This window comes from Lupinus angustifolius, chromosome LG07, assembly GCF_001865875.1.
Source record: "Lupinus angustifolius cultivar Tanjil chromosome LG07, LupAngTanjil_v1.0, whole genome shotgun sequence".
Lineage (NCBI taxonomy): Eukaryota > Viridiplantae > Streptophyta > Magnoliopsida > Fabales > Fabaceae > Lupinus > Lupinus angustifolius.
The window spans coordinates 7,872,950-7,896,534 of NC_032015.1; the positions used below are offsets into that span (position 1 = coordinate 7,872,950).

The following is a 23,585-nucleotide window of genomic DNA, read 5'->3' on the forward strand; positions in this document are numbered from 1 at the left end:
GAAAAAGATAAATGTAATAATAATGTAAATTTGTTTACACTATTATTACATCACTTACTATTAGATTTAATTATCAAAACATTATAAATATAAATATTATAAATAAATAATAGATAATATATACAATTTCTATAACAAATATTAAGTTATGTCGACTGAACAAATTTATATATTATTATGTCGACTAAGAAATTTATGATATAGATATTATTATAATAGGGTTGAGTTGAGTAGCATTCTGAATTCCCGTTAAGCCCAATTTCTTCACTTATTCATCACACCAACTCTGGTCACAATATATAACTCACCTCAATTTCATTCATTTTCATCATTTTTCTCCATTTCCATCTCTTCTTTCCTTCAGATCCATTTTCTTCCCTTTTCCCCAATTATTTTATCATATTTTAACTCCATTTTCATTAATTGTTTTTGATTCAGCATTAAGATCGATTATTTGAAAGAAAACGTGTCTTGTGTTCTGCAGGGAAGAAGAATAATTTATAATTATTAATTGGTTGAACAATTTGAATTTGAATTGGGATTGGGATTGGGATTGGAATTGGGATTGGAATTGATGTGCAATAATGCAAAGATCGCGTAAAGCTCTTCTATGGAGAAGAAGAGCTATTGCTACAACTTCAACTGCTCAATATCATCTTTATAAAGTTTCTTTATCTTTGGTTTTTGTTTTGTGGGGTCTACTTTTCTTATCAAGTTTATGGTTCAGTCATATTCATGGTCAAACAGGTACCTTTGTTTATTCTCTTTTCTTTTGTTTATGAATTGCTATTGATCTCACATGTGTGAATGATTTGTATGTCTGTAAACACAATTTGCTATATATGATATTGATATTAAGTCGTATTTTGATCCACGCAGCGACAAAAGCCTTGGTTGTTGTTGTTGTTGTTGTTGTTTTCAATTTTCGGATGGTGTTTTGTGATTGAACTGCAGGTTCTATATGATCGATGTCATAGAATGTAGACGTTGTTGTGTGTATGTTTTCAATTTGTTTACCTTGTGGAGTTTGGTTGAAATTGTTGACATGTTTTGTGTAGCACCCGACCTAATAAAATCCTTCAATTTTATTCTATTCAATTGGCAACTCCTTATGTGATACAGAATGAGGATAGGCCTTGGAATCGAATGGTAGAAAGACAAGGTCGACAGAGTGTAATGTGACACCGTAGAGAAAAGTAAGCCCCTTTCCCACTATCTTGGCACTGAGCAATCTTATTGACAGTTTGCTCTGAGAAAAAAAAAATGACTCTACGGTTTCCACCCAAGAGCTTAAACAGAGACCTGCCAAGATCTGATAGGCTACTACTTTGACTTCTTTAAAGAGATATTTTTGCCTCACACCCCTCTGAGTGCAAAACCAATTAACAATCACAGAAATAGTGCTACTCAGGAGATAACCAGAAATCCAACTTATCCATATAGAGACAATCCTTTTTCTTCTAAAACCTTGTCACAAAAGTCCAATGCGATCCGATCATATGCTTTCTCAGAGCCCAATTTAAGTAATATATTTTGTTTTCCTCACATTATAAACCACTTTATTGGCCTCAAGAGTAGCATCCAAGATCTGTATACCTGATTACCTGCAACAAAAGCACTCTGATTCTGTAAAGTATTGTCCTCCAGCACCTCATTAAGATTGCAGCTTGCTCCAATCTTCAGTTTAGCTTCTTCTGTCCAAGGAAGGCATGCCTTGCTTGGTCATATATAGTCTGATACTCTTATGATATTTGTTTTAACTGCATTTCTTGTATTGTGTGAAAAAAATATTTTAAAATATTCATTCTCATGTACATAGTACATACTATACATCAATTTTTCTTTTCCTTGTTACATTAATTTCATTCCTTTAAAATTGGATGAAAACTTCTATCTTTTCTAAATTCTAACACAAGTTCATATATGATCTTGCTTTTGAAAAGGTAAAACAGTGTTAGTTTTCTTCGACTACAGATGCATGTTGTGTATTCTTAGTCAGTTTATTCTTTTGATGTAGATGGATCTGAACAACATCCAGACGGGGTATCAAATTGGAACAAGGATAGGCATGGAAAGTGCAAAAGCTATAATTTTGTTGATGAAATTTTAATTAAAGAAACTGATGCTTACAGTCCTTCTGATGCTCCACACTCTAATGAAGCAGAGACTAATGGTTTTGTTGGTGAGTCACTCCCCAAGGAAAATTCTAATTCTCCAACTAGAGAGGAGCATCAAGCTGAGAGTCACGAATCTGCTGTTAAACTTGAAAATGGTGTGCAAAAATCTGATCACTTATCTTGGGCTGTGCCCGTTGGGCTTGATGAATTCAAGAGCAGGGCAATTAGTTCTAAGATTAAGTCTGGCACTGGTCCATCTGGAAATGTGATACATAGAGTAGAGCCTGGTGGTGCAGAGTACAATTATGCATCAGCATCAAAGGGAGCAAAAGTTTTAGCTTCTAACAAAGAAGCCAAAGGTGCCTCTAATATCTTAAGTAGAGACAAAGATAAATATCTTCGGAATCCTTGCTCTGTTGAAGATAAATATGTCATTATTGAACTTTCAGAAGAAACCTTAGTAGATACAATAGAAATAGCTAATTTGGAACACTATTCTTCCAATTTAAAAGGTTTTGAAATTCATGGAAGTCTGGCCTATCCAACAGATGTTTGGGTTTTCCTTGGGAATTTTACTGCCTCAAATGTGAAGCATGCACAAAGTTTTGTTGTTCAGGAGCCAAAATGGGTTAGATATCTGAAGTTGAATCTTCAAAGCCACTATGGTTCAGAATTTTATTGCACAGTAAGCTTTGTTGAAGTTTATGGTGTGGATGCTGTTGAGAGGATGCTGGAAGATTTGATACATGCTCAGGATCTAAAAGTATCTGGTGAAAGTAATGGTGACAAGAGGACACCCTATCCTAACCCTGCTGAGAGTGACGATGTTCAACAAAATGCTTTAACCGATATCAACTCTGACCCTGCTTCTGTTATCTCTTCAGCAAATCATGAGACGGTAAATAGTAAAGTTGCTGATCCAGTTGAAGAGATTCGTCAACAAGTTGGCAGGATGCCTGGTGACACAGTTCTGAAGATCCTGATGCAGAAAGTTCGTTCTTTAGACATAGATTTGTCTGTCTTGGAACGGTATATGGATGACTTAAATTCTAGGTATGTCAATATTTTCAAAAGTTACAGAAAAGACATAGAAGAAAAAGATATATTTCTTCAGAAGATCAAAGAAGACATTAGGAATCTCCATGAGCAGCAGGATGTTATAGTATGTTAAATTCTATCCTGGATATTTTTGGCAACATTTTTATTTAGTCATATAGAGTCATTGTTATTCTATTTTCTATTCATTTTAAAAAATGATTGATTGCTTTTGCAGACAAAATATGTTAGTGATCTCAGTTCTTGGAAGACCGATATTTCCATGCAGTTGGATCATCTACTCAGGGACAACGCTGTTTTGAGGTGAGCGGTTACAATACATGCTTTTCTTAATTTGTCACCAGTAGGAGCTAGTTTAGTTTCAATAACTAGTGTGCTCTGAGAAAATCTTCATAACAGTAGAGTCTAGGGATATCTCTGTCTTAGTCTCTTTGTCAGGGTTCTAAAAATCAGACCAGAGTGGTTTTGGCATAGTACTGGTGAACCAGCCCCCCCTCTCTTTGGAACCAGTCTGAACCAGCCCGTTCTGGCATAATTTTCATATTTAGTGACAATATTGCAGCTTCACTCACAAACTGCCAAGTTAATATTGAGAATGTTTGGGAGTTGGTTTTTGGAGGGAAAATGACGAGAGTATGTATCTTCCAATTTTTATAAATAAATAAGTAATGATAAGGTGGATTTCATAATAATATCTCACTCTCTTACTTCAAAAGTAAAAAATAGGTATAACGTTCTTTTCCAAAAAACCAAATAGACCCTAACTCCCTAAGAATTCAACTTTGTAATTGACAAAGACATTGTTAAACCTAGCATCTATTGGGCGCAGTGCTGACTCTATGCCTCCGAACCAAGGTTCATTGTTTAAGGAGAGCAAATAGTTACTTTAATTAACAAATTGACAAAATCTATAGATTAGTGTAAGTTACAGAAACTTAAGGAAAATAGTTTTTAGTGTTAACATAATTGGATTTGGAGTAAAATTTCACTTTTGTGGTTAAAAAAAGAAGATATTTATATCAATATTTTACATTGTTAAATAAAATATTGGAGTTGTTTCTCCTTGTTCCTTCAACTTACGTATTAATAATCTTTTATTACTACTACACAAGTGATATATGAATAGCTGTTGTTTATTTCTTTTTTATGGTTTTGGTTTTTTATTATATTTAGTATTTTGTCATGTAGTTTGGGTTTTTATTATATTTAATATTTGACATTTAATCATATTGTAGTATCTTACTCTATCCTGTCTCAATTATAAGAAAAAAGCATCAACATTTTCCCCCTCAAATATAAGCTAAATTATGTACACAAAAAAATATAAGCTAAATTAGCTATGTTTACATTTTCCAAAATCACTTTTAATTGAAACAATTTCCATATATCAATTGTTGAATAGTAATTGTAATTATTTGTATGTTTTTTATTAAATCAAAACAATTAATTGTCTTTTTAACTAATTTCCTTAATATTTTTAACATTAGTTTTATTTGTTTACAAAAGGGACAGGAGGGAGTAGCCCGGTTCAATTACTAATCAGGTTTTTAGAAAGTGGTGTTTTTTATTTTTTCTCCTTTGGGTGGCACAAAGTTTAGGGAGAGGTGAGGTTGCCCCATAGCCCCATTCCAATGTATACCAAATGCATTGATGATGATTTATATTGGAAGACAACCTAACTTTGGTAGAAGACCAATTTTAACTTTTCTCCCATCCCACTATCTTCTTTCATTTTGATTGGGTGAAAGTTAAATGAAAATTCAGTTTTAGCAAACAAAAGAAACAGTTTGTTTCATAGCAAGGGGCTACTAGTATTAAAATATGGGTCTTGTTGGCACTCTTCAAGGAATACAAGAATAAATTAGTGTTGGAAAAACAAAACATTTTTCGATATATTAAACTTATCATTTCCCAATACAAAATCACCATTCTTGCTTTCTGAATCTGAAATAATGTCCCAATGACACTTGCTAACATTCCCCTTAAAATATTTGCAATTAGACTAATAGGACTATAGTACCTACAAAGATCTTGAAGCACTTGGTCATGGGAATGTAAATGTATGCTGTAGAACTTGACTGAATATACAAAGAGAAAGGTGATACTATTTATGGTTTTGAACCATGATATGTACTCTTTTATATTTGAATTCCTATTTCATTCATCACATCCGTGATGATTTTGAAGGAAGATTATTTTTTTCATTTGGCTGATAATTTTTTGTTCTTCGGGATCTAATTTTTTGTAAATAATGCAGGTTGGAGGTCGAAAGGGTCCGGGAGAAGCAGTTCTCTTTGGAAAACAAGGGTATAGTTGTGTTTCTGGTGTGTTGCATTTTTTCATTGCTAGCTGTAGTTCAGATATCTCTGGATATGGCTATGAGTGTCTATAGAGTAGTACAAAGTGTTAATACAAAATTTCACCCCGGGAAATTTTGTTCGGCTAGCTCTTCCTGGTTTATCTTATTATTGAGTTGTACCATTATTATTTTCATATTAATTTTGTGATAATACATACAATTTTGAGATATGGTGTTATCTTATCAAATGCTTTGTGATGTTGTTGCTCCTTTTTATATACATCATGAAAACTTTCTTCAAGGGTTAGACTTTGGATTACTTCTTTTCGCTTTGAGTGGATGCAATGAATGAGTTTGGTGTTGATGATGCTAGTTTTTGTTTTCAAATACCCATCACAAGTTTCCCTTTTAAAATACTCTGCAGAGCAACAAATAACTGGGAATTGTGAATATCAGAAACAAGTGTTAAAAGAATTTCATCTCCTTAATAAGTCTTCCTGATTTCACATAGACTAACTAAGGTTGAATGTGAATATGTGATAACCTGGATAGGGCTAGAGTTATTAGATGGAAAACAAATGAAGGGTTAGAATGATTAGCTCAAGCTTGTGGAAATGTCTATCTTTTAGTGGATGTATAATGAATGGAACTTGGAAGGTTTAAAAAAGTGGAAATCCCATTTTTTGGAAAGATACTATCATATAAATTTAATCGATATTATAAAGGAATTATCTTTACTTTTACCATGTTTGATTTGACTTGTCATTTGCACTTTTGTTGACACATGGTGTCATTTATTTGTCTTCAATTTTTAAGATACCATTAATATTTTTTTTTAAAAATATATACTGATTTCAACTTTTAAATTTCTGACAATTTAAAAAATTAACATTATAAAAAGCAGATCAAAGTTACTTATTCACTATTTAAAATGATTTTAATATACACAATATCACTTAAAAAATATATTTCGTGCATCACAAAGGTGATAAATTAGTTTAATAATATTTCCCTACCAGCTCTAATGCTCGGGTTCATTTAGGAAATATAACTTTCTCATAACTTCTTTTCGATGAATGACTTTCTCATAACTAGGTATAAGTAGGAGGACTTCTTGACTTTAGTTATAATAGGATAACATATTTATATTGATGTTTAATTATTTGGGTTTATTTAAAAATACATGAGTTTTAGTTACCTAGCTATGATTTAGCTATCAGTTGAAATCTGTTTCCACATGTTAATATTTTGTTTTCAATTCAACCATACATTCTAGCAATACTATTTTTTTATACTAAAAGATAGTTTACAAAAAAATTCACAACGGGAACACTACACAACTACGGATCCACTTAAAAAAGTACACGGCTCATTACACTCTCATTCAACCATGTGTCCAAATCGCATTATACTATTCTTAAAGTGGAAATATAAAGATCTAAAAAAGTTATTAAGCCTATTTGCCGGAAAACAAAAAAAGAGGAGGTATTATGATATGAGGAGATAATAATGGAGAAATCTCTTTTAATGTGTTAGTCATACATTAGATTTAAATATTTAATTAATGTATATGATTGTAAAACAAAATTTGATATTAATTCATTAATTGAGCATTATAATCTCAACAATTTTCATTATATTACGATTAAAAAAATATTAGAGGTGCTCAACCCTATAATACATAATCACGTGCGCGCCAAAAGGGGTATACGAACAATAACAAAAATATAAATGTGTAAATATCAGTATTCAATGAACTTGGGCAATGTAAGATCTTAATCAAAATCTTAAAACAGCGTCTAACTGTTTAAAAGGAAAACAAATATGTCGGTTAATGATCAAGTTTGAAAGTGCCCGAAAGAATCGCAAAACGAAGAAAAAAAAGTATATAGAGAATAAATAAGAATAACTCATTATTAGGATATTCCAAATATTTGTCTTATAAACCAATCAGAGATGGCATAAATATATAAACCATAACAAGCAAATTACATCAGTAGAATCCAAAAATGAGTGCAAGTACCAAAAAAAGAGAAGGAATCACTAAAAGCTATAAAAAGGAAAAAAAGATTGAATAGAGTAACATGATAATGTATTCAAGTCCACCTTGATACCAAACTTTCGGACATTGAAACAAGCCAAAAAAACATACTAATAAGCTATATAGTCTTCCTATGTACACACAGACATTTCTCATCACCTAAGCATCCTGGCAGAGACAAAGAATAGAGATGACCTTATCCTTAAAGATATGAAACGGTAATGGGGCAGTAGCAATCTCACCCTCCAAAAATGTATCAAAACATGAATAGTCAACTGGTCACCAATCAGCCATCTATTAATATTTGTAGCCCGAAGAACCCGGTGGAGCAGGGGGCAATCGATTAGGAGTACGACGGCTGGCGGAGTTTGAACCAGAGTTGGAGTCACCATTTTGTGCAGGATCACTGGAATGCCGATTGTGACCATTGGATCCGGATCTCATTGAACCACTACGTCCAACAGGGCCATTGGCAGCTGCATCAAAGGCAGATCTCCAGTCATCACCCGCTCCACTGCTGCTTCTTGGACTACTCTCTGCAAAACAAAGAAGCAATTAAAAAAATTTAGTACACAAACACAAAGTGAGAGGATAGATAAAACTACCATAAAAGGGAACCAGGAAAGCAACACATTAAGAATCAGTTTCAACAAATATTAACGCGGACAAAACGCGGGGGAATGGTAGGATCATTTTTTTATGAAAGAATAAATTTAATTAGAATAAGAAACAGATATAGGAGTGCAGAAGGTTGAACGATTAGAAATTCTCAACAAAAAGGAGAAAAACAGAGACAAAGAAAGGAGACCTCGAAACCAAGTCAGTGAAGAATGTCGGATATATATAGGGACATGCAAAATCATTTATGTTCCTTCTCCTAATAGCTTAAGCTTTTGGAAAAGATGACTCATGACAAAGAAAAGCTGACACCCATAAAACGACCACATGCTGAACACCGAAGTAAAATTACTAAAATAGGAAACAATTTCTCTCACATATCCTTAAAGATAAAGGTTTTCCTTCATTTCAAAAATAAAAAGATAAAGGTTTTACTTTCCAATAAAAAACCCCATACAAACAGCACATTGCCACAAAATCTTATTTTTCTTCTTCCAACCAAACTTTTGAAAAACAAACCAGCGGACACTGGACAGTATAAATGTTAAACACAAGAATTTTAAGAATGCAATAAAACCAATCTTGATTACTACCAGTCAGTAATCAATTGTTAGAAATTTGAGCACTTGGAAGAAAAGGATTACATGCTCGAACACATAAAATAAATACTGATGATTCAACCATCAAATAAACATGTAAAGGATGAAAGTAGTTTGCATTCACACCTGCACTACCATTTGACCAACCAGAGGCGGCAGCTGCTCGGTTATCATGAACACTGAGTTGGCGTGTCAATTTTGAGAGAAGCGAGGATTGTTTCTGGTAACGCTCTCTCCTCTGCTTGACATTTTGATCTTCTAGAAGCAACTCCTCAATCTTAGCATTACTCTGAGCACTGCCCATGGAACAATCAAATGTTCAGGATAAGTTAAACCACAACAACTAAGTATATTGTCCACAATATTGTATGTAACACCCACACGTGTACATACAGACACTTATATCAACCCTCAATCTTAGCAGTGCTTTGACCAATATTCTTGACGTAAAACGATTATGATAAGCTAAATTAAAGCAATCCTAAAAAGGGTAGCCCAATGTACGAGTATTCCACTTAGTGGGGTCTGGGTATAAATAATTCTCTGCAAAATTGTAGCATCCACACACGTAGATATGTGCATGTGAGAGAGAAGATCAAATAGATAGTTATGTTCTGCATGAGTGCTCAAACTAAAATCTAAATACTTATATCTTGCAAGAATGGACAAGCTTACAAAATAGTCATGTGACATTTTTCCCCGAAGTGACATCTAATCTTAACCACCAACATACGGTTTAATGGTAAATATTTGCTCTCAGAATGAACCACACTCCACTAAATATCCCCTCTCCATCCAGAGGCACGTACACCACAAAGGAATCCACACATAAAACAACGAAATAAAAATTATCAGGAACTTAAAAACGTAATAGTTTTTTTATATTTAGATGGTTTCAGAGTTTAGCCTAGAAAAAGAAAATGGACAAGCAACTTCAGCACCCTCCTCAAATTTTCAGGAATGGGATTGATAAAAAGCAAGGAAACGTTCTAATGTGGACAGAACCAAAACATTTCCAAATGACAAATTTCTGAACCTGACTGAGCTATATAGTTGATTCAGCATGTCTTCCTTGGCCTTTTCAACTTGACAAAGAACAACTGCCTGCCAAACAATCAACCAAAATTCACCAAACATTAACATTTCCAAACTGAAAAAACTACAAATGCTAAAAACAGAAGCTTACTTTTGGTACATTAGCAGCTAAACTGTTCAAAACAGCTTCAACATAACCACGAACTTCTTGAGACATCCATCGAAGTTCTTCCTCGGGATCAGCAGGTCTTCGAGCCATTGTATCCTGAGGTGGGACAAAGAAAACATAATAAAAGCCAGTCAATAATTTCTCCACTAAATTCATTTTTAATCATCTCTGCTTTCCAAATCCGCAGCATAATCCCATATATTCCTTTATTATGTAATGTTTTTAGCTAATTCTTGTCAAAAACGAGATATTGGAATAGTCATTCATGCTTGAGTTGGAGAATATTGGACTCACAAGATCTGCTTAGGGGTGTTTATTAGTTTGTTGACTCAGTTTTAGGAATTTTTTATTAACATGCACCTTCTGCTGGTTGGTTAGATGACATTTGCATTGGGGTAAAAAATATTTTCTTCATCATAAATCGATTAGGAAATATTTAGAGATCAATGATTTGCCACTGAACATGATTTATGATAGAGCATCATGTCGGTTGGTCCATGTAGCCGACCCCACTTAGTGAGATTAAGGCTTGGTTGTTGTTGTTGTAACCTAAACCGACTTTGATTTAGTTAAAAAGTTTTTTTATGCAACAAACTATGTTCTTTTCCCTTTAACAGGATGCTTGCTTGAATTTTAGAAAGAAAGAAATCTTTAGTGCTACGAAGTCTAAGGAGTAAAGATAGTGATGGAGAAAATCTAAAAACATGATAATAATAGAAATAGTAATACTACTAATAATAATAGAGTATCCCTGTAGAAAATGAGTATCAGCAACAGCATCTGATTTGGATCTACAAGTAATATAGAAATAGCCCTCCAAAGCTTAACATCCCCACAAAGACTTACAAAGTTCTAATATTTATAGGGTTTTGTTCACTACACATTTATTACCCTTCAATAAATCAACTTAATTACTTCAAAAAGAAATTATCATATGCTTTTATTTATCAATTAATTAATAGTTTCTATATTAGTTCATTAACCAATGCCCCAAGGGTATATGTCTCTACATCATTAACCAATATCCCAAGGGGTATATATCTCTACTTCATTAACCAATGGCCCAAGGGTATATGTCACAAAAACCCATATTTGTTGCCATTATGCTGGAAGCCATATTTTTTCTTGGGTATGGTATCCATCAAGCATTTCACTGAATGTGTCGTTATTGCCAATAGAATTGTAAAAATTATTATAAAATAAACATTTAACAAACACTTGCTAACTTGAGCACCATACCCATTAGGGTATATAGCATTTCCCTGTACTTATATAGAAATAATGGATTTAAAGATTTACGTTTTAAGAAAGATTAATAATGCCTGCCTAGTGGCTGCACAGCAACTAATGTTGCACACATGAACAATGGCTATAAGCCAGCAACTCACCAAGGAACCATCAGAGAAGCTTTGCCTCATGCTAGAGTCACTCTCAGATGAAAGCCTTATTTGTCCTCCCTTTGCTTGTATAACATTACTTATCTTATTAATCCATTCAGCCTTATCAGCTGCACTCTCCGCTTTCAAAACTACAGCGCTATGTGCTGCAAGAGAGAGACATAGAAATTAAAATGTTTTTGGAAATAAAAGTGGCCAGGTATAATCAACAGAAAATTTTACCTTTCAAAACAGTTTTGTAAGGAACTCTACTAGTAATTTTGAATACTAGGTTAACTTTGCCAGAATCAGGTCCACTGGATTTCTTGTCCTTAGAGCTTTTTGATGGAGGATTCTCTTCTGGAACCTCTTCAATGTTACATTCCTGCATAGCAATTTAAATTGCAAGCTCATCAAGACTGTTAGTCATGCATAGCTCTGCACTTTACACTCACAAACATCATCAAAACCCTAGCCAGGACCAACCACAATAATATAGAACTTCAGTAAATTACAAGTTGATATTCACTTAGCAAACATAATAAATGTCAGTTTTAAAGTTTATTTCCAACATCAAAGATCAAAGTAAGAAAAGAGCCAATTTAATATTAAACGAGTTAATGATGTAATATTCCACAATTTGTAACTCATAAAATGGCATCAATTTTAGGAAGAAATTTTAACATTTGACAAAATTGCCCTTAAGCTTCTCTCGACAAAAAAATTAATCTGTGTTAGTGGTAAAAGGAAAGCCGTACTTTTCAAAAAAATTAATCCGTAAATTTTAATCTGTTTGCGAAATGGTTTTTAGAGAAGTAAAGGAAAGCCGTACTTTTCATTTTTAAATAAAAGGGGATTTGAACAATGTTTTTAAAATAAGAAGGTATGATTAGGTAGATTTCATAATAACTGATTTCATTCCTTTCATTCCAAAGTTTCTTAAAAAGGATAATTACTTGTGAAATAAAAAATATGCATTCCCCTCCAAATACCTCCCCCCCAATCATATCCAAAGCAGTTTTTTTTTTTCAAGGTGACAAATGATTTGGAACAAAACAATTTTTGCAAAGTGATACTTAAAAGGTAATGCAGGGTGTATCATTTATTATAGGACCTGCAAATTATATTTCAAATAAATTCTTTTCAAATCCAATGTTAAAGCACTCCAAACACTGCATCAGAGAAAAACAATCATAACTCATAAGGGATAAATTGACAATAACCACTCAATTGTGCCAACCAAGCATAAACTTAGAGCACCTGCAAAAACTATTCAATCAAGCATAATTATTTGCTTATTCAGGAGTTCTGCCAGGGTAATAGATTACATAAGTGACCAGAAATTGAAATAGGAACATACAATATACTATCTCATAATTTATATATACATATAAGCTTTGAAGTTAATCAAATATGAATCTGAAAAAGTAATGATAGTTCTCCATACCTCTAATGTAATAACACCACGAAAATGCCTTTCCTCTTGCTTTTTCGTGTACCCAAGCTGTGAAGTGAAAAGTTAAGGTCAACACCACAACTAGCAAGTTGTATTAACAGTTGCTATTTGTAACTCTAACACCAGCATTAATAAATGCAACACAGACTCCAGAATAAAATAAATGGATGAAAACTTCAGGAACTATCAGTCCACAGTGAAAGCCTCTGTGATGCAATTTGAAGCAAAATAATTCATGTTATGCCTATCAAAAAAATCACATTAGAATATTTAAGTTAGGATTGTACTAGCAATACTTCAAAATAATTCAAGTTATGCCTTTCGGTTAGGATTGTACTAGCAATACTTCAGTACTTATCCTAATTATTAGTATAGATAGGAGACAGAGCATCATATTATAACTCATTATATAAAATCTATCTCAAATTAATTAAATTATTAGTATAAATAGGAGTTAGAGCTTTGCATTATAACTCATCATATAAATTCTCTCATTATTCAGAGTATCTCAATCCACTTTTTCAGCTCTTCTACCTAAGCCTCATAATTTCAACATTGTACCAGATAGGCACCATCGTCCATGACCTAATCCCATCACAATTCTGCTGCCTCTTACCAAAACCACATAACTTCAATTTCTATCCTCTTTTTTAACCCTGCTTTCATTTTCGCTGGCTGTCTCACACATTCTGGTCAATGCCAAAGCTTACAATGCCACTTTTCATTCACTGTTTTTGCAAAATGGACATACACATCGAGTCCAGTTTCTGCCAATTACTTGGGGAGGATCTGAGGAGGAATATAGTAACCGGAAACTAGAACCTGTTCCCCCCAACCATGATATAGCCAGTCAACTTTCGTCAGCAACCACTACAATCTTGGTCTTCATTCAGTTTCCTGTCATCCCCAACGACTTTTGCCCCGACTCCAGTCTCCAGGACCTGCTACAAGCCTTGAACTTTTTGATTGCTTGCCAGGCAATAAACCCTACCTGCACTTGCATATCTTTCCAAGACTATATATTGTTCAAGGCCTTCAACATTATTTATAGGTTATGAAGCAAGGTGTATCTATTTGTAACAAGTTTAAAGGCTCTGGGCAAAACTCAATCTTGAAGGGAATTTAGAAAATTAGGATTATTATGATTTTAGTGCCACCACTTAATCATTGGGCATGGCTTGATGGTTTTTCCATCTCCTCCTCTTAGCATACACATCAAGAACCAAAACCCGACAATAGGTGGCTAAGCTTTATTCTAGCATGACTTTAGAATACCTAAAACTGCCCTTACAGAAGCAGAATACCAATTTTTGAGCTTGAAGTTCGATATTTAAAAGTTACAACTTACAACAAGCGGCTCCCGCTTATTAATAATACAAGTGATAGGTATTGTGATTTGTGAAATCATATCATTTAACATCGAGCAGTCAAGAAAAGCATTGATAGAAGTTTTGTGTGTGTCTCTATATAATCCAAGTCCATATATGAATATCTCCTTATAAAGCCATCTCAGACATGCATATTTGTGCATCTAAAGAAAATTGTGTAGCATTGGATACGACAAAGGTATTGTGATTTGTGAAATCATATCATTTAACATCGAGCAGTCAAGAAAAGCATTGATAGAAAAAGAAAATTGTGTAGCATTGGATACGACAAAGGTATTGTGATTTGTGAAATCATATCATTTAACATCGAGCAGTCAAGAAAAGCATTGATAGAAGTTTTGTGTGTCTCTATATAATCCAAGTCCATATATGAATATCTCCTTATAAAGCAATCTCAGACATGCATATTTGGCAATCTACGGAAAATTGTGTAGCATAGGATACGACAAAGGTACGTCACATGTGGAAAACTTTCAAAAAAGGAAATAAGAATAATTTTGAGAAGGAGCATGTAATAATTTACTAATTTTAGTAAGGTCTAACTAGCCAAAATTCAACAGACTAGTGTGCTGACCAGAAGACAGCAAATTCAGATTTAAGAAATTAATAATGAAACCCTACACAGCATAAACATAAATAATTTATCAACTTCAATCAAAAGTTACCAACCTTCCCAGTCTTCTCATTTAGCACAAACCATCGCCTGCTCCAACCATTAGTTTTTGCACTTTTCTTCAACAAAAATCCTACAGGAAATAATAATGACTAGATTTAGTATATTGAAGATTGTAAAGTTAGCATCAGATTTTGAAATATATATTTTGGCGAAATTCAGCATTCAAAGTGATGCTCTATTAACACAACACTGAAACACAAATTAGGAGTGGATCCCATGCTTCTAGGTTAGACAGCAATAAACTGAATGTGCATAGTTTCTATAATTAAACTTGTCTCAGTAAAATCATTGAAATCTTAAAATCAAGCAAACAAATTGAATCACATTTAAATTGACCCAGACAAAGTTGGTAGAACAATCATTTGCACGGCATTCCTTTCCTTACTTATTTATTGCCCATCCTGAAATCAAGATTCACATTTTAAAAGAATGCCAAAATAAACTCTTTTTTTCATTTACATCATTAATAGGAAGATGAACATCACATCACCCCCCGGGTCCAAAGTTTTCATTTTAATCCGCAACACATCACTTTTAAAGCAATAATAGGTCTCGTAAACTTCCTACGATTAAGTTCACCCACTCTTAAAAATTGTCATAATCGAGAAAATAACCCAAATTTATTCATCTCTCTCAAACAAGAAATAGATAACAAGGTTAACACTGAAATCAGTAACATACAGAGATTATTAAAAAAAATAAAGGGTCCAAATACTTGAATATCTACAACAAATTCATTTCCAGGAATGAACCATTCGAAGGTAAAATATAATTTAAAAGCAAATAAAAAAAATTGCCACCCAAACTACAATGCAATTCAGGCTCCCAGATAAAAAAAGCACCATTCCTTATATTTCCAGGACAAAGATCATTCTATCAGTTTTGAGAGAGATTGTCTACACACAAAAATAAGTTGGCAGATGCTAAAGGAGAAAATTAAGGCTGCAAAAAACCTTTGCTAGCAAAACGTAGTAACATAAAGCATGAGACAGACCTGCAGTTATTTCCCCTTCAGGACCCGCAGTCTTCAAAGCAGGGCCTTCTTGCCCTTCTTTCTCTGCCTGCCCTGATTTGTCCTTTTCCTTCTCCTTCTTGTCCTCCTTCAATGATTTCATGCTTCCACCAGTTTGAGGACTAGCAGCCTAATATAAGCGAACAATAAGCAGTTTAAATCCAATGAATCACAAAAAGAGAGAGTAAATTGCAAGTAAACCAGTTGCACTTGCAGAAGCACAACCCATCTTTTCTTAAATTGTTTTAAGTCTCAACCTTCATGTTACAGTAAGAGACCACCTACCCGGTTAAGTAGAGATTGCTCTGCATCTTGCCCTTTTTTAGAGGATCGTCCCTTTAGTTCCTCCTCTCGACGTTGCCTTTCCATCCTAAAGTAAATATAATTTATTAGATCAAATAACAGTGTCGCAAATATGAACTACGAAGTTGAGGGAAAACTGAAATATATTGTATAATAAGCCAGGAGTAGAAAGTGTCATGCTTCTCAAAAAATTATTCTAAGCCAGCATGCACAGCAAATAGATCCTGGTTAAAAAAAAATTCCAACATGTTGCCAAGCGAAGTATGATAAAAATTGTTGAAGTACACACAACAAAATCACAAAAGAGAGTATGTATTAGCAATTTCTGCGAGTAAGAGATTTCTTGTTTGGGAATCAATTTTCCAAAAAAAAATTTATTTTGAGGAATTTAATTGAAAAGTTCAGAGTGACTTTAGGTGGTCTCACATTTTACTCTGGCAGCATAAAAACAGAAACTTAAGTTTGTTCATTCTTATCCTTATCTATGCTATTTTGTTAGAAGTCCTTCATTTTTCTAGTGAAGATGTGAAATAGCTGCCATTCTTCAATAGAGTGTAGGGTCTACCACTACATCAGCCAGGTGTAATGAATGATAGTTATGGGGCTAGCCGTTATATGAAACTGGCAACAATTTATTCAAATATTCTACATGTGAGTTGGGGCTTGCCGCCGCTGTTGTTAGCTAAATACCATAGACAAAATGGATTATATAAATACTCGCAAGTGAATGTACTGTTTAAAAATGAACATCAATAACCAATGGTCAGAGTTCATTACTATAACATTGAAACATACATTTGAAAACTTTAAAGATGTTAAAGGCTACTGATCAGTACTAGAATTGAAATATTAACTAACCAGACAGGATTTTGGAGGCCCCTCTATCCCCATACTCTGTCTATATCATGTTCTGGTGGGGAAAACTTAATGATATAGACAGATAAAGCAGAGAATAGATCTCTCCCAAACAAGAGAGGATCTGGATCCACAGAAATACATGTAAAAGTTACCTCCTCTGTACCAATCGAATGAAGTGTTGTGGTGGCACAAAAGCACGCTCCATATCAACTAGAGCAACCACCATTTTCTTTGCTTCATTCTTGAAACTTTCTAGTGCAGCTGTTGCAAGAGCCACAATCTTGAAGAAAAAATTGAACAAGGTTATTTGAAAAGAAAGAGAAAGTCCACTCCCCACCCAGGGGATAACCTTGGGAAGAAGAAAATTAATGGAACAGTAAGCAATTAAAATTTTAAAAAAGGCCCTGATGAAACATAATATATCATACTATGATACTAACATAAGTTTCAAGCAGATGCTAAAATAAAGAAGTGTCTTACCTCTCTCTTGAAAGGTGGATGTCTTCCTAACCCAGGTGTAGCATTGGCAGCAGCCGAAACAATATCCATTAGGACACGATGTACCTAAAGAGAATCTCCATTGGTAACAAGAAAATAGAAGGAACTAACTAGGAAAGTTCCAGAGTGATTCAAATGGCAATATTAAATGCCAGGTATGATTGCAGCGTCAGACTCTCCATACAATAAATTCATTTCAATTAGACTCGTAATAATTTACATACAAGAAGTAATCACCCCCGTGCATGTGCTTTGGGAGGAATCCCAAAATTTATTCAAAGGATTCTATCTGAAGTACAAAAATTTATGGTTCCACTACAGATAACATGCTTTGACAATAGGTACATTGAATACAGACATATGAAAGGGAGAAGACAGACACTAGATCCAAAATTAAACCTAAAATGAAAAGCCAAATGAAAAGATGAAGAACATTGCAAGACATGTGGAACAAGCTACAATCATTTAGAAACACTTGAGTGAAGAAAGATATAATTCAAATTCATTTTATGTATAAAACGAAAAATACCTCATCAACACAAAGGCGTGATGGTTCCTTAGCAAGCTCCAAAACACCTTTAATTAGAGATCTCAACCCCTTTTCAGGTGAAATAAGATAAGGCTGATAACCATCTGCTTCTAACACAATCTGGCAATTCAAACAACAGGTCAGCAGGTATAACAAACACCAAATGACAGTACAATAAAAAAAATAAAAATCAAGGCATTGCAAATATAATATACCAGCACACCAGTAGTTCAAAACTTACCCGCTTTACATTATTGATGTCAAAATGCCTATCTAAAGGTAATTGCTTCATTCTATCAGGAAATCTCCCCTCAAAACAAGCAACAATTTTCCAACCAGTTCCCTGCCAGATAAAATTATGCAATTCAGGGGGAAGACCGGAAGAGTCTCGAGCAAAAATTAAAAAAATAAAGCATCATAAAGACATTAGCACAGCGAAAAACAAATAGTCACTAAATGCTGACAAGTCGAATAGTTCACACAATAGAATAATGGGAAGAATGAATATTGCGTCAAACTTTAATTTTTAACAAGAACATTATAAAAATAATTATGAAATGTTAAATGCAAATTAAATAGTTACACTCTTTTGCATTTCCAGAACCTCTGAAGTTTCAACTTCTTAAATCTAATTAGGCCTGCGCATTATATGTTTTAACTGAACAAAAATATTATATGCTGCTATATACAGATAACAAGCAACATTGAGAATAGTTCAATTTACATAAAATATAAAATTGAAACAACATACCTCACCACTGGTAATGTGTGCTAGGAACTTATCCTCAAATTCACGGCAGAGTTCCAAGGCTACAGCACGTGTACCCTCAGCAGTGGAGACCATTGATTCACCAAGCCTTGCCAGTTCATCATGAATTATTTGAGACTTCCCTTGTAACCTTAACAGTACATCAGTAAAGATTAATTGAATCCACTTTCTAACATGATAGTCCTTATGGAAATTGGCAAAAGCTAAAATACATTATAGGAAGCATTTGGGTGGCCAGTGTTTTTGCAGACAACCATAACTTCTATTAAGCAAACACTAAAGTGATGTATGCTAATGGATTTAGCTGCTACATTGTTTCAACAGACTTCCCCCACATCCAATTGAGATTACTTAAAAATAATAATATTAACATGAGAAAATAGAAGCAGAATAAATGCAAGACAGAGAATAAAATCAAGGACATATAATAAGTTGGGCAATGACTAATAGGATATAGTAACTGTACAAAACAGCCACAACAACCAAACCTTAGCCCCATTTGGTAAGGTTGGCTATGGCAATTGAACAAATCAAGCATAATTTGTTTTTCCTTTAAAGCAACAAGATCTTTAACAGGAAACACTTGTTTACAGTACAAATCATTTGGTATTAAGCACAGCTATTCACACATAATAAACAAAATGTGAAAGAAAAAAACAATAATGATTTTACGTAAATGCCAAGAAACAAGAACCATTGACTTATTGTCCACTTCTTAGGTTTCAACCATACAAGAACGAAGTGAAAAAACAATACTTCAAAACAATAAGAAATGTCATTTTGCACTGCATGGAAATTACCCAGAAAGAATGTTAGGGAGCCGAAGCTGCATACGACTCTGAATCTGATGTGCTAGGGCATCCACCAAAGCTATCCTTCCAAGCTTACTTTGAGGAGCTCCTGTCAATATGGACTTCAGGCTTTCACTCTCTGCTCTCCATGCTGTTTCTAAGGAATTTTCGGAACCAGCAGATCCAGACTGTGCCGTGGCTATTGAAACTGATTGACCAATCAAAGCAACCCAAGGGATATCTGATGCTCTGGCAGGACCCTGATTCAATAGAAGAGCTTGAACAGCAGCCAATGACTTTTGGTCATTTGCAGCTTGATCTACTTTACTAATAACACCGATGGTTCTGGTTCCTATAAAAATTATTATTGTATATATTGTCAAGTAACACTGAAACAAATTAGCCTACCTTCTCCATCATATTCCTGAGTGGCAAAATTGCAAAAGTTCTATATGACAATATTCCTATAAAGAGAAGTGCAAATAGCCTACCTTCTCCATCATATTCCTTGGCAGTTCTTAGGGCTCGAGATGAAGCAATTTCAGGTGCTTGAGCTGCAGGTACAATAACTAGCAAAATGGCGTCATTGTGCTCCGCATATTCACTAACCTATGCAAGGATCACAGTAAGTAACATAAAAATCCGAACACTGTTCAGTGATAAAATACCAAAATGAAACTTTCAAAGACAGAATTGGAAACAAACAAAAGTTTGGGAAACACAGGCTACCAATTACCATTGATTCATCCACAATGCGCTGATCCAACCCAGGTAAGTCAACCAACTTAAGAGGTGGTGCTGGGAAGATAAGATAATTGAAATAACGTTAGGAACAAACTAAGGAAGTAAAAAGAAGGGAGGGGGTGGTATAGCATGCATATCCGGAGCTTTCTGATATCGTAATACACATATTCCAGGAAGCTCCAATAAACTTGGAAGGTTGTGTGAGTACTCCTATATTCTCAAGAGGAACTATTTTGACACGTAGCACAGATTCCAAGCAGCTCCAAGAAACTTGGAAGGTTGTGTTCAGTGTTTCTATAATCTCAAGAGGAACTATTTTGACACGTATAAAAACTCAAGATTTAGACTAAGAGAATGAGAGAGAGAGAGAGAGAGAGAGAGAGAGAGAAACTGAATTCTGATTTTATTGATTTTGTAGAAATGAATTATATAATAGCAATGATTTAGTCTTTCCAAATATATAGGTTCGGAAAGCTTACAAGAGAACCAACTAGGATGTAACCGGCTAAGCAGGTTACATTCTCTAACAAATAAAAAACTAGCAGTAGGTAACCTGTAGTGATAACTGCCACTGCAGCTACAACAGAACCTAGCCTGCTACTCTTAATTCTTTATTCTCTAATAACACGCAGATGTGTGGACGTGACGCTGCTATGCATATAATGATATCCACAAAGAAACTACTTAAAATGAATAATACCTGTACTAGTGCGTAGCTTCAGTTGAATTTGATCTCGGCTCTTGCCCGAGGAACTCTTACTCAGTCTATCCTGCAACGAGTGCCTTAAAGCACCTGCAGCAATGAAACAAACCATATTAATATGTTCATCGCAAAAAAGTAAACTCACAATTAGTAGGAGATAAAAAAACAAGACCTAAAGGAACAGATCAGCCACAGCAATCAATGAAAATATTCATGTTGCTAAAAAGAAAAACTACATATATACATTCTGAATACAACCATGCCAGTTCACAAATTTTTACTTTGACTTTTTATCACTACAAATAAGAACTATATATATATATGTCATGTAAGGTATTAAATTTAAGTTTTCAAAAGTAATTGTGTATGCAATATGGTGATTTTAGTAGTCCCCGCAATTGCCGTAATTGCTGATGCAACATTGTGATTTTAGCAGTATCTGCAGTCACATCGTGGCTGGTTTTCCCACAATCATTCACAATTGTGGTAAAGGCAACATACTGTGACCACGGCTGCAATTTGAAACCATGTCCTGCATCACACGGTACAGTTACCAGATGATATAATATGATATGAGAAGAGATTGGGAACTAACTTGCAGAGACTTGCTGGGACTTGTTATCAATCTGCAAGATAATGGATTTGCTGCTCAAATTGGCATCTCGTTGTAGATCAATGGATATAGGAGCCCTAGTAGCTCCATTTTCACCTGTAGGCTGCACAATACAAATCAACCACACAGTTTCACACAAACATTCACAATAACACTCTCACTCTCTCAATGAACATGAGCAATTATGAAATCTAACTCAATTTTGACTTACCAAAACGGGATGTCCTATCAAACTGTTCAGAACAGCAGATTTACCAGCTCCCTACACAATCGGAATTCAAAATATCATAAAATGAAAAGCGGTAGCCACATAATTGAGAAAGAAAAATAACGAAGCAAACGCGAAAATGATACTTACAACACTGCCGAGTGCTACGACGTTGAGAAAAGTGGAAGGTCTTTTGGAAGAGTTGGCGTCGTCAACGTCTTCATCGGCAAGTAACGCCGCAGCTTGACGCATCGAAACGGCGAGCTCCGATAACTCATCAATCGCTGCCATCGATTATAGATGGATCAGATCAACGGATTCGAATCCGAATTAAACTCAAACGAATCGAACCGAACCGAACACGTGCGTCGTTATATCTCGGAAACGAACCCTAACCGGAGAGAGAGAGTAAGATCTGTGGTGCGGTGAGGTATTGATTCAGATCTATGTGTTTCTCTCTCTAGAATTCAGGGAAAATGGATTCAGAAGTTTCAAAAAAGCACTCTTTCTCTCTCTTGAGCGTTTTGAAATGGTTGTCTCGTCTTGGTGGTCTTTCTTGCTGTTTCTTTTTATTTTGAATCATATTTCATTATTTTGTGTTTACTTAATATTATTAACTAATTAAGTAAGTGCTCCAAAGTCCAACCGGATCTTCAAATAAGTTAGAAGGTCGAAAATATAATTTATGGAAGTGACATTTATTTATTGAGAGAAATAATCACATACTAAGAGTATTGGATTTTATCTTTTTATTTTGAGTTTAAAATTTATGGACTATGTATAGTTTTTATTGAGTTAATTAACCGCCTAATCTAGTGGGCTGTATTGCATTCTTATTTGCCTTTTTATTTGTTAATAGAAAAGGAACATCCAATATCAAATCACTTCATCTGCCTGAAAAGGCCATCAGCAATAATTTATTTTTTGGGTACATAACAATTGATTAAAACTTGAAAGCCGAAAGGAGCAACAAATTTGCTTGAAAGAACTCATCCTTGAAAGGTGCATAATGCCTTATTTATTTAGCACTTTTCGGTGGAATATATTCAATATAAATAAGGATAAACGATCCTTAGAAGCTGTGGGATGATAAAAGTTAGATATATTATCAATGGGGAATATTACACCTAGGCTTTGTATCTCATGTGAAATTGAAATTGTATTTTGAAATTATAATTGAACACTATTGGTAAAAATTAGAATTGACTTGGAATTATAATTTGGATTGTGTAACAAGTTAAAAAAAAGAATTGGAATTCTAATTCCTTGTTTGGGATTAGATGTAAAAAACTAAAGATAAAATTACATATGGCACATTAAAAATTATTGTTCAAAGATAGTAATATTTTCATTAAGGAATTATTACTTTATTTATATTGAAGATTGAAGATGAAGACATGTTAGAACCTTAGAAACCTAATAACATTACAATCTGTCAATGCATAAGCACAATAAAGAATATGGGGTGATAGGAAGAAGAAGAAGATCCATATAATAAAGAAAGAATGAGATGAAGATGAAAGAACACAAAGAATGAGAGGCAGCATGAATTTTCTTTCCCATATTACTCAGAAATATAAACTGTGAAATTGTAATTCAAAAAGCAATTCTTATGAATTGAGATTAAGCTATTTAAGTTACAATGTCATCCCAACCAATACTTTATAACCTACTTTAATTTCACCTTTAATTTCACATTTCTGTAAAAATATATATATATGAATAGT

The 23,585-nt window shown here is 34.0% G+C and overlaps 2 protein-coding genes across 4 annotated transcripts; one reads left to right on the forward strand and one right to left on the reverse strand.

Annotated features, from left to right (window-relative positions):
- LOC109352154 (uncharacterized protein slp1) lies at window positions 273-5,773 on the forward strand. 3 transcript variants are annotated; one of them, XM_019594009.1, is made up of 6 exons: window positions 273-289; window positions 485-522; window positions 553-747; window positions 2,018-3,279; window positions 3,391-3,476; window positions 5,431-5,773. In XM_019594009.1, the coding sequence occupies exons 3-6, from the start codon at window positions 585-587 to the stop codon at window positions 5,678-5,680; spliced, it is 1,761 nt and encodes a 586-aa protein (XP_019449554.1). In that variant the 5' UTR covers window positions 273-289; window positions 485-522; window positions 553-584; the 3' UTR covers window positions 5,681-5,773. The 3 variants fall into 3 exon arrangements, with proteins under 3 accessions (XP_019449554.1, XP_019449553.1, XP_019449552.1); XM_019594008.1 differs by lacking the exon at window positions 273-289 and having other exon boundaries at window positions 361-522; XM_019594007.1 differs by lacking the exon at window positions 273-289 and having other exon boundaries at window positions 361-747.
- LOC109352153 (dynamin-2B-like) lies at window positions 7,400-22,412 on the reverse strand. The gene is made up of 22 exons (XM_019594006.1): window positions 22,009-22,412; window positions 21,862-21,912; window positions 21,633-21,753; window positions 21,035-21,127; window positions 20,327-20,388; window positions 20,082-20,199; window positions 19,600-19,942; window positions 18,782-18,929; window positions 18,272-18,373; window positions 18,031-18,150; window positions 17,484-17,567; window positions 17,156-17,283; window positions 16,128-16,212; window positions 15,825-15,972; window positions 14,824-14,900; window positions 12,758-12,814; window positions 11,554-11,695; window positions 11,323-11,477; window positions 9,917-10,030; window positions 9,767-9,834; window positions 8,857-9,026; window positions 7,400-8,049 (listed from the first exon to the last, which is right to left on the reverse strand). Exons 1-22 carry the CDS (start codon window positions 22,147-22,149, stop codon window positions 7,811-7,813), a joined length of 2,766 nt encoding a protein of 921 aa, XP_019449551.1. The 5' UTR covers window positions 22,150-22,412; the 3' UTR covers window positions 7,400-7,810.

Coding starts and splice junctions, on each gene's coding strand:
- LOC109352154 (XM_019594009.1), top strand. CDS start 585: ATGCAAAGATCGCGTAAAGCTCTTCTATGGAGAAGAAGAGCTATTGCT. Junction 748..2,017: donor TCATATTCATGGTCAAACAG/GTACCTTTGTTT, acceptor CTTTTGATGTAG/ATGGATCTGAACAACATCCA. Junction 3,477..5,430: donor AGGGACAACGCTGTTTTGAG/GTGAGCGGTTAC, acceptor TAAATAATGCAG/GTTGGAGGTCGAAAGGGTCC.
- LOC109352153 (XM_019594006.1), bottom strand. CDS start 22,149: ATGGCAGCGATTGATGAGTTATCGGAGCTCGCCGTTTCGATGCGTCAA. Junction 21,913..22,008: donor TCGTAGCACTCGGCAGTGTT/GTAAGTATCATT, acceptor CCGATTGTGTAG/GGAGCTGGTAAATCTGCTGT. Junction 19,943..20,081: donor CAAGGAATATGATGGAGAAG/GTAGGCTATTTG, acceptor TAATTTTTATAG/GAACCAGAACCATCGGTGTT.